At 45.1% G+C, this 16,131-nt stretch overlaps 1 protein-coding gene across 1 annotated transcript in view; it reads right to left on the reverse strand.

The window, feature by feature from the left end:
• C2CD2 (C2 calcium dependent domain containing 2) overlaps nucleotides 1-15,674 on the reverse strand; it is a 343,623-nt gene extending 327,949 nt beyond the window's left edge. Inside the window, exon 1 of the mRNA XM_069202597.1 lies at nucleotides 14,667-15,674. Within this exon, the coding sequence (XP_069058698.1) occupies nucleotides 14,667-14,918 (252 nt within the window). The 5' untranslated portion in view covers nucleotides 14,919-15,674. The remainder of the gene's footprint in view (nucleotides 1-14,666) is intronic.
• Nucleotides 15,675-16,131: the final 457 nt, after the last annotated feature.

The following is a 16,131-nucleotide window of genomic DNA, read 5'->3' on the forward strand; positions in this document are numbered from 1 at the left end:
AGTTCATACACATGAAGGAGGAACTGGCACTGTCAAAATGCATGTTAAACGTGACAGTAATTATAACTTTACATGATATACAAGGAGTATATTTTACTGTTTACACTGCTTTAATGCCACCTTTCAGAACCTGTTTCCCAAACACACGTTACTTACAAAACTTTCAATGTTGTGTTCATATAACAGTGTAAACTGGTACCATCAAAAGGCAGTTTAGACCTATTTGCACGTGAAAAAACCTCTGGCAGAACTGCATGATTCTCATACATACTGGAAGCGAAACGAAGCAGGGGTATTTTTACTCAACAATAATCACATTTGTGTCAACCTTGAAGTGTCCTATGGTGTTCCTTGCTGTAAAGAAATAGCATGCAATTAAAAGAACGAGGGGTGGAATGGCTGGTGGATGAAACCGAAAGAGCCTGGGTCTGCAGATGATTCAAAAGAGATGCCAAAAGCACTGGTAGCCAGAACAAGACTAAAAGCGTGAGCAGTGAGAAAAGCAGACCCTTACTTCTCAGAAATCAGATTGTTTCTGTTTCATTCTATTTGTCACACAGTGTGGAAAGATGTTTTCACCTGTTCAATGATTTATGGCCCAGAAAAAGCTTGTGCAATGCCCGCTCTTCATGACCTCATGCGCACTGACAAATCTCCTTCAGCGCGGATGCACAGGCGCGCCAGCTTAGAGGAAACATAGCCGGTGACAACAGATCCCACAACGCATCCTCTTAACACATAGTTAGACATCCAAAACACGATGATCAATCTGCACATGGCATCTCAGAAGATTCACCTGCTCTTAAGTCACTGACCCATCTCTTGCACATCACATTAAAGCTCCACTTTTGAACTGTAAGGCTCTGGTCTCTAATGCAACTTTCATATCAGGCCTCATCCAAAACATAGACCCAAACACTTTGCACTCATGGAAACCTGGTTAACCTTATCTTTCATACCACTATCTCACCAGCAATGTACAATATCCTTTACCACGATACAGCAGAAAACAATTGGCTGGGTGTAGTCACCAAAGGTTCCTTATGTGCCAAAAAATGAATGCAAGAATACCCTTCTTGACCCAATGCCTGACTATGGAGATTATAAACACATCTAGACCAATGAGGCTGAACACCTTATACCACTAACCTACTAGCAACTAGTATTTGATAGTTTATTTGGATATAATGATGCTCAAGTCACCACAGATTGTGACCTGATGTTCCTGGGAGATGTCAACCATTCCTGGGTACAAGAAAAAGAACCCATCCACGTGCCCATCCTCAATCCATAGCAGAAAACAATATTCTATCTTCCCTACCCATTGCATCTGATGGTCATAAAGAAACACTACATGCATATGGTAAATGCTGTCAAACTGGATGTGGGCTGGCAATCTCTGCATTTCTTTCATACTCCGGACCTCAGTTCGACCTCCCCATGGCAAATCGGACACAGAAATGGTAAAACCTAGAGAGAAACACATTGACTGCAAGTGCTTCCAAAGCCAAAAAGTCGGACTTTAATGTGCTTATGAATGCAAACAGACTACTGATGCAGGGTCGCTGTGTTACCACTCTCTTTCAGTGTCTCCGGTGTATGTGCCCCGTTTTTAATCTCCAAGCTTGCCCAGCTTGTACCCTGTACTACCACAAGCTGCAGGAACAAAACAAGCATTTGCAATGCAATAGGTCTTGCATTTTCTTGAGTTAGAGCTACTGGCGTTGTAAATGCATAACTGGGCTTTTCTTGATAGAGGGGAAGCATTATATTGCCGCTCCGTAAGTAGGGCTCTAACAATTTTCTGGGCAATTATAGGCAGATCACCTTTTTAGATGCTACAGGAAAAATCTTTGCTAGATGTATTTTAAATATCTTGCTAAACTGGGCAGAAGAAAACAATATCATCCCTTTGGAACAGGCTGGATTTAGAGCTGGACACTCGACCCTCGATATTATAACGATGCTTAATCTGCTCTTGGAAAAATATGCGAGGTGGAAGAAAATGGCTGTCTACGTAGCCTTTATGGATTTTTCAACTGCGTTTGATCGCATAGACAGGCAGATTCTTTGGAAGAAGTTGAATGCCATGGGTATTCCGGAGGGCCTTTTAAAATTTATTATTGCCCTTCACAAAGACACATAGGGGGTAGGAGGGCATGACACTGAAAATTCCAACTAGAAACTGGCTTAAACAGGGCTGTTTACCGACCCCTTTACTTTGGTCATTATATATGGTGGATTTACTATTGGCATGGAGTAAGATTGGTGGGTATGCCCCTAAATTAGGTGGTTACTCTTTGGGGACTCTGCTTTATGCCGATGATATTGTCTTACTAGAGCTGACTCCTAAAGGCCTCCAGAAGCGTTTAGAAACTTTATCAACCTACTCTGATGACCAGTTTCTGAAGGTCAATATCAATAAGCTATGAGGAGCTCTGTAAAAGGTTGTCCAAGGGATAAAGGATATAGTTGGTTTTTTAAAAATATTCCTTTCGAGGTAGTATAATTGAACCCCTATCTGGGCAGAACTATCTCTAGTGAATTTGACAGAAACAGACCATATTGCCCATATCTCAAATAGGGCTTATGCTCATGGAAATGCACTATGGGGCAACAGGTTATAGGCATTTTAAACAATATATAAAATTAAGGTTCCTCCCACTCTTCTTTATGTTGTTGAAATTATTAACGTTAGTGGTTGGCATTTTATGCATAAGGTGGAAGGTAAGATTTTATGTACTATTTGTGCTTCAAATCCTATGGCCTTAGTGGAAGCTTTAGGATTAGAATTAGGATTGGCGAGTATGTATATTAGAGCATTAGCAGCTATCTTGAGGTGGAATTGAATTTTACATACTAAGGGGCTTTATAGCTCTGGAAATTCTTCTGGACTATGCTTGTGCTGGACCATTTCTAGCTAACGTTCAATTTGCACTGAAGCACTTTATATTGTCAAAATTAGACATTCAGAATATGAGTTATGTTAATCTTAGTCATTTTTAAAAATGCTGTATGATATTAAGGTTTGTAATGCCAACCCTCGTTTTGTTAATGTGACTCATTCAGGTCTTCCAGCTATCCCTCAGGCATATGTAATCTGGAATTTGGAGCATAGGGTACGAAGGTGTATGTTGCTCTTCAGGATGAATTGTGTGCGGTAAAGTTTATGACTGATGCTTGGAGGGCGTTCCAAGGAAAGAAAGAATTTGTAACCTGTGCCATTCAGATATACAGGCTATTGAGCATGCTGTTTTTGTTTGCCCAGTTTTAAGGATACTACAAAGATTTGTAAAAACACCATTTAAAAAGGTATGGAGTGAGAACTGATAAGGATTTGTTGAATTATCCAATAGTGAATAAATGTGTGGAAAACTTTCTAACATTGACATTGAAATTAATTGTCTTATATACTGTAGATCTCGATGTAAGATGTAAAGCTTTAATAAAAACATGAACCAGATTTTTCTTGCCATATAAATTGGTCAACCCTGCTGCATAATTTGGTCATCTCAAAAAATTTGCTAAAATTTCAAACACGTATTTTTTTTTTTTTTTTTTTTTTTTTTTTTTTTTAGATATTTACATTTAATTTGCAGGTATTTTTCAAACTCAGACATGCAAAGTTTACACACGCCATTGCCAGGAGCAAGTGCTTTCCAGCGGTGGGAGTGGGGAGGAAACAAACCCATATTCACTTAAGTTTAAAGACGGCTTTAGAGGCAACCATGTACAATCCTAGTGTGTAGGGACAGTGCAGGACAGAAGCCAAGCGAGGCCAGGCTCACGGGCCCGATAGTGTGTGTAGACATGCATAGCATGAGGAACAGATATCGAGATCTGTCACACCGAACATACTGAAGGCAGGAGATAGGAGTTAAACACCATTTCAGTTTAATTTTGTTTCACAAAGATTAGACGGACACTCACCAATCAAACGAAAAGAATTATCAAAGCAGAACCAAGGTACTTGGTCTCCACCACATATCAAAGCAGGCTCCGGTGTGTACCGAGCAAAGAACCGAGCCAACCAACAGGCAGAAGGTAAGAGCAGGGCCCACACACACCGTTCATTTCGTTCATCAATGTATTATATTGTACAGCAACTTATGATGCAGTTTTGTGTTCTGCCACTGGATGGAGCAATCTCTCATCAACTACAAACAGGAGTGCTCTAGAGTTGAACTGAGTTGCAAAGGTAAAAAAATAAAATAAAATAAAAAATAAAAATAAAAAGACGAGGAGAACTCTGCTCCTGCGGTTCAGGAGTACCTCATCGGAATTCACCCCTGGAGGCGACGGATCCACTTACATGTGCGATTTCTTTATGGAAGGATGAAAGACGATTACAAATGTATGAATCCCGCCGGAACATGCCACATAGCGGACCCTTCCTATTGCAGTGAGGACACACTGAAAACACACCGAAACAAGCAACAACATGGGAGGGGTGGTAGGGACAGGCAGACACCAACAGGGGCAAGCAGGAGCCCTTGGCGGTCGGCAGTGCAAGCCGATTCAAAGCGCCATAGGCGCCAGAAGGACAGGCACCAAAGAAAAAAAAAAAAAGTAGCTCGCTCACAGTGAAACATATCGGCAAACGTGTAATTATCCATTTAACAGGGTCAGTCCACAAGACAGTAACAAAACAGCCCCAAGGCAGGACAAATGTAAAGCATGTACCAATGACATCAAGGGATTTTTGAAAGGCAAGCCCATGAACGAGTGAAAGTGATAGGCGTGAGATGGGCATGGTTAAAAGCCCATAATGCTTATAACAGATCGGAAGCGCTTGCACGCTCAACCTAAAAATAGGGCACAGACAATGAAGGTAAATAGAGACACGTATTGCACAGAGACAGGGCATAAGGGGCATGCGTCAGCACATCAAAGACAGACCTGTTGACTTTGTCAACAGTTGTTAAACACTCCTCTACAGACAGTAAATTTCCAGTTTTAAGGAAATGCCTATTTTTTGCATGATCACTCTCAAAGCTCTGGACTGATGCTGCTGGTTTTTCGATTCTGAGAGTGCAGTGAGGCCTGCTAACCAGAAGTCAGTGCCAGTGCTCTGACCATTAAAAGTGTATGTTTATACCCACTTGGCATAAGTTTACTTGTATGTGCCTCGTTTGTAGTACCAGGAATACACAGGGCCTGTAGGTTAACGTGTCCCCATGGGCTACAGCACTTATTGTGCCACCATGATTGTGACAATGAAAAAGAAGTCTTCCAACCTGCCACTGCAGACTGGTAGAGCACTTATTAAAATGCTAGCTAATGAGAAAGTCCTGACCTATTTTTAACATATATAAATCACCCCGACGGTAGGCCTGTTGAGGACTAAGACTTGGTGCACTATATTAAAACCAGGTCATATGTTCTTATATTTCCCAACAGTAAACAAAAAAAACAAAAAAATGTTGTTTTTACTTTGGAAAGGCTAGTAGCCCCACTGGCAAGTACAGGCCTACATGCAGACAACTCAGGTGTGCCGACTCCTGAATGGGACTACTAAAGTTGGTACTTCAAGTTATAAAACGAATCATAGCATTAAACCAGATGTGATGCCCAAGTCGAATTTAACGTAACCTTTGATTAAAAGAGAACTTTAGAAAGTTGTCATTCTATCGCCCACATTTTCCAGTGGACATCTGCAGATGCTGGTCACAAGAGCGCCTTCTGCCCTCCTGGGGAGAGGTGTAAACGACTCCCAAGAAAGGACGCAAGAGAGAACTGCTGTTGGAAGAGGTGTTACTACTCCCTGGCAGGAAACCCAAACCAGGTATGAACCCAAAAAAGCGAACTTCAAAGGGGAAGCCACATTTGAAGGGCAAATGGTGGTTACACAAGAGATGGGCTGCACTTTTGGTAGACAGGTTGGTGATGGGGACAGAGAGGGGGAAAACAGTTGCAAAACCAGTTTACCCGTGGGTGTGTAGCCCTCTGGTAACCACACGTCTAGGGTTGGCTACCAAAGTAGCACACACCGAGAGAAGGGTTCCGTCATCTTGCAACCAGGTAGAATATTGGAGTCAGGTCATGTCTGCACTAGAGTGAGAACCAAAGGACTGCCCTGCTGTTCCCTGGAACCAGCTAAGAGATGCTGCACCAAAGACTGGACTGCTCCTGCTGATCCTTAGGCTTTCAGAGAGAGAGCTGTGCTGCTCGAGGAAAGTCAGACAGAAGTGGTGAACTCCAAGAGTCTGTTTGCTGACTTTCTATTACACCGCCAGGCCACAAATGACGCCTTGGTGATTAGGCAGCCACAACTGCTTAGTTGCCACTGACCGAGCCCCTACAGTCAAATCTTGCACCGTAGTATGCTGGACTCAGGAGAGTCATCAAAGTGCAGTTTGGTTACCCAAGACAGACACTAGTCGCAGCTAAAGGGAACTGCTGATTCTGCTGGGACTGACCAGAAGGCCGGTGGCAACAGTTTTTAAGCTGGACTTCGAGTGTCATTGACTTCTGAGGCCAAAGTCTCCCGACTGTGTTCATGGATAAAGCGGTAAGACCAGGAAGAACCCTGCTAACCAGATAGGCATCCTCAGGAACTTCAGCATCATGCATAAAGACCACTCCACTGAGGTCTATGACAGTCTGCCCAACGAGCTTTGAACTGGACTGGAGACTGCTTTGGCTGCAAGATAACATACTGTGTATTTGCAAAGCACTTATTCACCCAGAAGGATATCTTGGTGCTGAATAACAGATGTTTATTGTTCCCCAACTCAATGGTACTCATTTTATCTACCTCAGAAGGATGAAAGGCTGAGTGTATCCACTGAGATTTGAACCTTCTGGTCCGCATCGGCTGCCCTCCCCAGCTCCTGTGGCTGCTGCTGCTGCCTGGGACAAACTGACAGCCTCCCGACTTTCAGCTCGAGGCCCTCCTCCACCTGCAGGCTCATCCCTGCGCCTCATCCCTGGTGGTCTAGTGGCCATCACAAGTAAGTATTTTCTCTCAGTCTTTCTTTCACTCTTGCTTTTTCTGTCTTTTTCCACTAGTTTCTCCGTTTCTATCCTTTCCTCTGCCCCCCTCCCACGCAGCACTGCCCCCGCAAAGCACCTTTTCCGCCCTCCCAGCTGACCCCTCCCCTTTCAAATGGCAGCCGCAGCACAGCCACCAGCGGGGCTCCAAAGGCAAGCCCGTCAGCGCCCATCCTTGCCCGGACTGCACCAGGAACCCTGGATCTCCATTAAACCACCCCCTGGCCAGCCTCCGTTACGATGCCGAGACCGTCCTCTGCCTCAACAATGGATGTCTCAGCAACTGCTGCACCATCTCCCCCAAGGACACCCATGGAACTTTCACCTGCAGGAACTGCAACTTCAGCGCCAGCCTCAACAACCTGAAGGTACTCTCCACACAGAGAAAGACCAATATCCACCACAATCCCATCAACTGCCAGCTCCTGAACACCTGCTCCCTCCATAAACATGCCACTGAACTCTGGGATTTGATCAACACCGCCCGACCGGACATCGCTTTCCTTACTGAGACGTGAACCAACCCCACCTCTGGATCAAACAGTGGCATCACTATTCCCGAAGGATACAGCATACTAAGGTGGGACCGGCCCTCCCGCCAGGGCGGTGGCCTCACCATTGTACACTAGTCCTCACTACGTGTCAAGGCCATCCCAGAAGAATAATGCACCACCATAGAACACCTTCACTTCCTGGGCCACTCCAACCACTACTCCTCCATCTGGGGCACCCTGGTGGACAGGCCAACCGGCCCCCACCCAGCATTCATAAACGATGTTGTAGACACCGCTATCCCCCCCAGGCCCTGGCGTTAGATGACTACCGCCTCCTCAGCGACCCGAATTTCCAGCTCAAGGACCGTGCCCACCCAAACAGCACACCATTCTACTCTACAGCTTCACCACCCTCTGCCTCAGACATCTGGTCTCCGAACCCACACACATCGCAGGACACATACTGGACCCCATCTTCACCTAAAGCAACCGGATCACCATCGAGACCATCTCCACCCCAGACGGGCCCGACCAACGATGTATACACTTCACAATCACCGCACCCAGCAGCCGCACCTGCACCCCCATAACCCCTCCACAGGAAATGGGACGAAATCACCAATGAGCAACTCACCTCATATCTCGTCAAATCCCTCCCTCCTATGACGCAAACACAGCAGCAATCTCAACGCATGAATCACCGAATGCACCGACAGTCTAGCCCCCCCCCGCCCCCCCCTGGCTGACATCAGCCAAACGCGTACCTAAGAAAGCCAGCTGGTTCACCACCGAACTCCTAGAATCAAAGCGTACCTGCAAACTTTTAGAGAAAAAAAATGGAGGAACAGCCAAACCAGCGAAGACCTCACCTCCCTCAGAGCTGCAACTGCCACTCACCGCCGAAACATCAAGAACGCAAGGAAGCACTCCAGGATCGCATCGACTCCTCCACACACACAACTGTAAGGAACTCTTCTCAGTCATCAACGAGTTCACAAATCCTCCCTCCGAAGCCACCCGCATCCCCCGTCACATGACCTCTGAGGCAAACTCGCCACCTTTTTCCACTGCAAGATCCAGGACATCTACAACAGCTTCCTCCCGGAAAATCCTGGCACCGGAACCTGCGACTGACCGACCCACCCAGACCATCCACAGCTCGTCCACGCTCACCACAGAGGAAACAGTCAGCATCATGAACAGCACCCACTCCATAGACCCCCACGGACCTCTGCCCACACCACAGAAACATCAGAGCCAGCACATCCATCGCCCCAGAGGCCCGAAACACAATGAACTGCACCATGAACACTGGCACCTTCCCCGAGGACTGGAAACACGCTGAAATACGCCCTCTCCTGAAGAAACCTTTGGCCGACCCATCAGAACTAAAGAATTTCCGTCCCATCTCGCTGGTACCCTACCCTGTCAAAGTACTGGAGAAAAGCAATCAACGCACAAACTATGGAATTTCATCGAGGCCAACAACTCCCTGGACAGCTCCCAGTCTGGTATCCGCAGCAATCAAAGCACGGAGACAGCCCTCCTGGCAGCCACTGATGACATCGGATTACTCCTAGATCGCGGCCACACCGCAGCGCTCATACTAGTCGACCTCTCAGCAGCCTTCGTCATGATCTTCCACAGCACTCTGCGCACCTGACTCCTCGACATAGGAATCGGCGGAAGAGCCCTAGAATGGATCCACTCCTTCTCTGGGAAGACGCAGAGGGTCAGACTCCCGCCCTACACATCCAGACCCACAGAACTGCGGAGTCCCCCAAGGATCCTCCCTGAGTCCAACACTATTCAACGTATACATGGCCACTCTCACAGCCATAGTCGGAAGCCACGGTATGAACATTGTGTCATAAGCCGATGACACACAACTCATCCTTTCCCTCACCAAAGACCCTGATACGGCCAAAAGGAACTCCGGAATGGAAGCCGTCGCCCCATCAATGAAAGAAAGCTGCCTCAAGCTCAACTCCGACAAGACTGAGCTCTTCATCTTCGGAAACGCCACCTCAGCTTGGGGTGACTCCTGGCGGCCCACATCCCTCAACACCCCCGCCCCCTCCCAAACGAAAGAGCACGCCCGCAACCTAGGCATCATCCTCGACTCCTCCCTATCCATGAATCGCCAGGTAAACTCAGTTGCCTTCTCCTGCTGGCACACACAACATTAACTTCGGAAGATCTTCAGATGGATCCCAGCAGACTGCTACAGGACAGTCACCCACGCTTCAGTCACTAGCAAGCTTGACTATGGTAACTCCCTCTACGCCAGTACCTCGACTAGAAACATCAAAAAACAACTCACCCAGAACACCGCCACCAGACTCATCCTGGACCTCCCATGCCAAGAACATATCTCCCAACACCTGAGGACCCGCCACTGGCTCCCGGTCAAGAAACGAATCACCTTCAAACTACTCACCCACACGTACAACGCCATACCCAACGAAGGACCAGCCTACCTGAACCAACCTCCTTCCACACCCCGCCAGATCCCTCCACTCTGCCAAGCTGGCCCTGGCCACCATCCCCAGCATTCGTAACCACCACCACAGAGGACGATCACTCACCTACATTGCAGCAAAGAGCTGGAATAACCTTCCCCTGCACCTCAGAGAAAGCCCACCGCTCACCACCTTCAGAAAGAATCTCAAGATGTGGCTCTTTGAATGAAGCCCCCCCCCCTGCGCCTTGAGACCCTCACGGGTGAGTAGTAGCGCTTTACAAAAACTGATTGATTGAACCTGTGACCAGGAGGTCGAACACAGGCCCAAACGGTGGACACATCAATCCACTAAGCAACCAGACCCGGCTGTCCTGCTAAGTCTCACTGGCCCATGTGACTTGCTCCATACCGGAGTTGGTCACCCAAACTAGTTCGGAGTACCCAAACAGAACTTTATAAAAAGTTCAAAGCTTTCAAAGTAACCGTTTTACTTGCCAATGTTTGTTTGCATCTTGAGTGAAAAGCAATGATTTACAGTTTGGTTAATAATTTATGTCGAACTGGTCATAAAAATAAGATCTATTTTAATTGGTGTTGGATTTCCTTTGTGTCTCGTTACTTTCATATTCAATTTTTTTAGGAACTTCTAAATGCTTTACATTTGTTTTGTTGTTGAAGCCTGGCTGCCCAAAGCCACAGCTACACAGCCTTGAGCTAAGGGTTTTTTAAACGGGCCTGTCTGAACCCAAGACGGATTAGTACGTTTATTACACTGTGAGGTCGCACAACCACACCATATAATAAACCCCTTACCTCACATCAATCCTATAGAGTCTCAGGATATATTGGTCTCAATTAATAAATGTCTGTTCAGGAAGACGGCTGGGTGAAAGTACTTCCTCTTAGTGCACATATCATTGCTTTCCACTACAACTACATTTGAATCCATTACTCTTTTACATTCGAAATTCTCGATATTTCTGAAAATAAGTCCTAGAAACTGGACTGTTGCTTTAGGAGCTGAGGAACAAAGGACAGAGACTTCGAGTGCATGCCACAATACCTCTGCATTGTCAGACATTCAGTTCAGCTCTAGTCCTGCCAGTGGTGATATAGGAATGAAGGGGAAATGTTCTCTCATAACCACCTCATTGTCAAAAATAAAGGATAAATAAATGCGCATTCTGCTATTATTGCAATATATAACACTGGGCTTTCACTCCTGTGAAAGATGGGTACGGGGGGTATCTATCTACAAGCTGCAGCATTTCCTGTGCCAGACACTGAAGGAAGTCTAAACCATTATTTCTTAAGCCACTCTGTGTCATCTAGCCATGCCTCCCCAGACACACTGTAGAAGGGACTGTTTCAATCTATTTCAGAAAAAAACAAGCGAATATCGGAGTGCTAGAAGTCCCAAGAAAGAGAATGGCACAAAAAACCTCATGTCAATGCTTTCAAACACCTTAGAATGGGCCTGCAACAAGCACATCCTAAGGAGGTTCAACTCTAATGACAGCATCAGTGAATTTTATATCATAATTTGTAAAAAAAAACAAACAAACAAAAAAAAAATCCATTTATGAAATCTTATATTACTTCATGCACCCCTGCTAGCTCATAAAAACTACCAAAACATGCTCTAGGAAGATCTAAAAAGCCAAACTTCTGTTTTTGAGACGCAGTGTGAGGTTCAGGAGCGTTTTCTCTTTCCCACCAGTCTAAGCTTTTACTACTTCGGTCTACTTGAAAGGAATTAAAATCATTGGATTGCCCATCACGTAGAATGCAGAGCTCAAGATTTCCTTAGTATTTATGTCAGAAGCGCACTTTGTGGTCTGACTCCGCATTCGCCTGGTGGTCCACAGAGATGACGACCGTGTACCAGTTTAACTAACCAGACAATACGTACGGTTTCTAATGGAATACCAATGTCACTAGAGGTTGGTCGAAATTACACCTTCTTAAAGCAATATGTCACAAAAAATTTTTTAGAAAGACACTTGATAGCTGTCATTTTTATGAGATAATAATACAGTAAATTAACACTTATCAATATCTAACATTCTAACCACAATCTGTTTTCTAGATTAAATGGCAGCAAAGTTGAGTACACTGAAAGTGCTGTTAGAATTTGCAAGGCTGTCTATTTTATCTAAAGTGGTGAAAGTCATTGGATGGGACGTGTATAATAATATCGTCAGGGGAATGAACATCACCACAATATGGCGGAATGCAGGTATTCTCCCCTGCATGTCCCTTATTAATAATCCCTCAATAGAGGGTAAAGAATTTACAGTACATGGTAAACGTAGTTATCGCAGGAGCTGGTATTTATCAGGTGCAGTAAATAGCTCCAATTAGGAATTGGATTTGCGTGAGGGAACTTTTTTTAATTACATGTAATATGTGTTTGTAGCATCGAAATTACACAAGTATCAGACTTTTCTCAATCTATTTCGCCAAATTTGACCTGTCACAATCTGTCGGGAATTGGGTTCGGAGGAGGTGAAATGTTTAGTCAGAAAACTCCAAACTCGAGAAAGAATCAAAATTTCCCTCTCCATTCATATTCGTGGCATAAGTCTTTTCTAATTTATAAAACAGCCCAAATAAAATCGAAGGTTGCGTAAGCGTACCTTCCCCGTTATGCGAGTAACAAAAGTCACAGACAAACCTTGAAGTCAACATTCTATCCTTCTAACAGATCCCTGATAAAGTATATATACTTCAACCTTCGTATACGGCAGGCAGGAGTTTACTTATAACAATCATAATGCCCTAAAGTTCATCACAGATGCTTCCAATTCCCCATTACAACTGGCCTATATTATTTCAAAAACAAATGGTGCTGTGTGATTTGTAGCACTTTTCCATAGCTTTAAAATTCAACAAATACTAAATAAGCAAACAACATTCTCGAAGATGCACACAAACTTTGATTTTGAGAATGTTAAGCATTAGAAGCTTGGGAGCATTCGTATTGGGACTTCGCTGACCATACATAGCTGGTGGGCGCACCCATAATATGCGTGTGACCTTCATCCATCCCTCACAATTTGAGCCAGCGTCACTTTCTGTTCTGAGACTTCTAATTTTGCATTTTAAGACTCAGGTACGAATCTGCAACATCCAAAAGCCAAAGTATTGTTTTCTAAAAGTAACAAGCATTAGCAAAGCCAATAGATCTCGCCTCTGGGACCTACTAGCTCTGCCAGCGGTTTTAGGGATATTCCTAACACTGTGCAGCGTTGCTTGAAAAGAGAACAAAAATGCAAGTTTGTGGATGCAACATTTTGAAAGTGTGCAAGTTTGGTGCGCGCACATGCTTCAAATTAGACTAGTAAACGAAAATAAAAAAATAAAAAAAAGGTACGGCGGGGGGGGGGGATCGAAGGGTTGGAATTACAGATTGTGGAGGTGGCGAAGCCACAAGAGGGGGGGAGAAGCACCACAGGGTTGCACCGGGTGCAGGTGTGGAGGAATTAACGCAGAGGACGTGGGGGTCGGAAACAAATAGAAGTCATTGGGCAGAGGAAGTAAATGGGGAGGGGAGAGAGCGATGTGGAACTGGGTGGGGTTGGGGGAGAGAATCAGACAGGCGAAAAAGCAATGCTGAGAAGCACATGAGGGCAGGCGCACCACGGAAGTGTGGTGGGGAGAAGTACAAGGGCAGATAAAAGGCGACACCAGCGGGAATATGGATGGAAAATACAAGTACTCTTGTGGGGGTACTTAAACAAAAAGAATCAAGCACTGTAAAGCCAATAGGTCTCACCTACGAGACAAGAGCTATTAGTTTCATAAATGTTTAGACATGTTGAATGGCACCGGCGCTGCCCTAACACATGGCTTACAAAAAGTAAGTATTCGCAAAGCCAAATGGTCTTATCCAAGAGAGCTACTGACTTTCTCAATATTTTTAGCCATGTTGTACCAGCACAACAGCTGCTGTGCAGCATGGCTGAATTTTTTTTTTTTTTTTAAGGGGGGGGGGGAAGCTGTACTGGCTCAATCATTATCTTTTTTTGTTTTAACTTTTAGTCATGCTCTACAACATGGCCAAAGACAAAGAAAAACAAAAGTTATATTTTAAGGTGTCACATATGACTAGGGCCCTCAGTAGTTATTGTTGTACATTTATTGTCTAGGTAACCAGATAAGGGGTCAACTAACACAAAAATACAGTATTAGAACAGAAATTAGATGTGCTTTTAAAATGCAGTCATGTACTGTGACATGTATGCTCTCTGGAGAGGTTTACTTACACTAACACAACCACAAAATGTGAAACTCCCATAAGCCTTGCAACCACCCTTGCACTTTAGAAAGAAACCTAAATTATCTCGAACTTAGAAATAAGGAAAATGCCATAATTTCCAAAACTTCCATGTTAGAGCTTTCTATTATAGCCATTTCTCCAAAGACATACCATCAAGGTCAAAGACGATCAGTTCGCACCATTTTCAATTGACAACAATAACAGAATACATAATAGGACAACTGCACTATGAAAGCTGAAAGTAACAACAGTATTCAAAATGCAAACATACATTTACATATTAGACTGTTTTGAAATAAGCATGCATACTTCAACAACTCTCGTGAATAATAAAGGTAAGAGAGTATGGATGGTGCAGAGGACAGGAATCTTAGTTGTCACCAGCGAATAAACAGATTTGTAACCCATAACAGGGCAGTTGGTAGGTACTTACCCCCCACTTTTTCGCTTCGGCATTTAAGGCAGATACCCAGGCAGCTAGCCACTGGCTCTTCCAGGTGTTGAGGGAGAGCACCCATGTGAGTAGAGAATCCGTCTCGTGCAGCAGATCCGTGGACTGAACACTGCCCCGTGGCCTCCACAAAATGCCCAGAGCATACTGCACCAGATACACGATCAAAGTGACCAAGGCTGCCACAAATAGTGACACCAGCACAAACCACTGGACCTCGCCCACCCAAGACATGGCGAAGCATAACAGTCTCCTGCCCTCCTTCCTCTTCAAGCCAAGTTGCGGAGCATTTCTCTTTGCTGATAGTCAAAATAGAGGTGGTAAAAACGGATTCATTTACACGAAGGGTCAACGCCTGTAAAACGAGTTTTCCATTGCTGACATCATTAGAAATAAAATAAGCGAAATACCCAGGTGGGTGGGGTCAGCTAAGAAAAACATTCCACCCCATCAGCGTTTTAAACAATAACACAATATAATGTAAAAAATGAAAACAATGCGAGCTTCCGCTAGGTCGGAGAAGTCGATGCATGAAACAGGAACTTGTTTATATTTTAAAGTCTCTTGAGGAGTAGGCACTCCTTTCCGTGCTTAAGGGGGGCTGTTATCAGGAGAGGTGCGTGGAAGCACAGCCGGGTATCACCCCCGCCCCCTGCATGGGGAGCAGTTTGGAGAAGTCCCGGGAAGTAAAACTCATCAGCACATACAGGGTTTGTGAAGATCCAGCAGTAGTGTGCCAAGACTCAGTCAGGCTGAGGAAGTGCCGGGCTTCATATCCTCTGGAAGGGGAGTCCCGCTGCTCCCGCACTCTCTCTCCCCACCTTGGTGTCTGGATCCCGGCAGAGCTGCTCCCTCCGTGCTCGGCGCCCTAGAGGCTCATCGGTGAGACATCCACTGGATCCAAGCGATGGACGGCAGGAACATCCAGGCCACCTTCTGCTGAAACTCGCTGGCGCCGCTAGACTCTCGGGCTCTTAAAGGCGCAGCACCCTGCCAAAGAGAGGGGGCGGAGCGGGTGAGTAGGACAGCATAGCGCCTCAATCATGGCATACCTGAGCACAGCATAGGCGCTGCAGAGGCATTCTCGCGGTCTACAGGAGCGACCTCTGCCCACACATTTTACAATCAGATTATCTCTACCACTGCTCCACCGGAAACTGCAGCTCACTCAGGTTATATAGTGTGGGAAACATAGTTTCAAATCAAAGGTATAATAAGCACAGAAATCTTTTCCCTCTCGTAATTTGCTCACAGGTACGGTATCATCCAACTGTATAATTAGCTTGATTATTCAGTAAGATAATGAAGGTACAATGAAATAATAAATGGTAAATCTACAAATGAATTCCTCTACTGCGTTTATTAAAAAAAAGTTATATACAAAGGTAAATATTAACCAGTCATCACTTGTGAAATCCCATACTTACAAGAAATAACTGGGAAGAAG

The sequence above is a fragment of the Pleurodeles waltl genome, chromosome 8, assembly GCF_031143425.1.
Source record: "Pleurodeles waltl isolate 20211129_DDA chromosome 8, aPleWal1.hap1.20221129, whole genome shotgun sequence".
In the NCBI taxonomy this organism is placed as follows: domain Eukaryota; kingdom Metazoa; phylum Chordata; class Amphibia; order Caudata; family Salamandridae; genus Pleurodeles; species Pleurodeles waltl.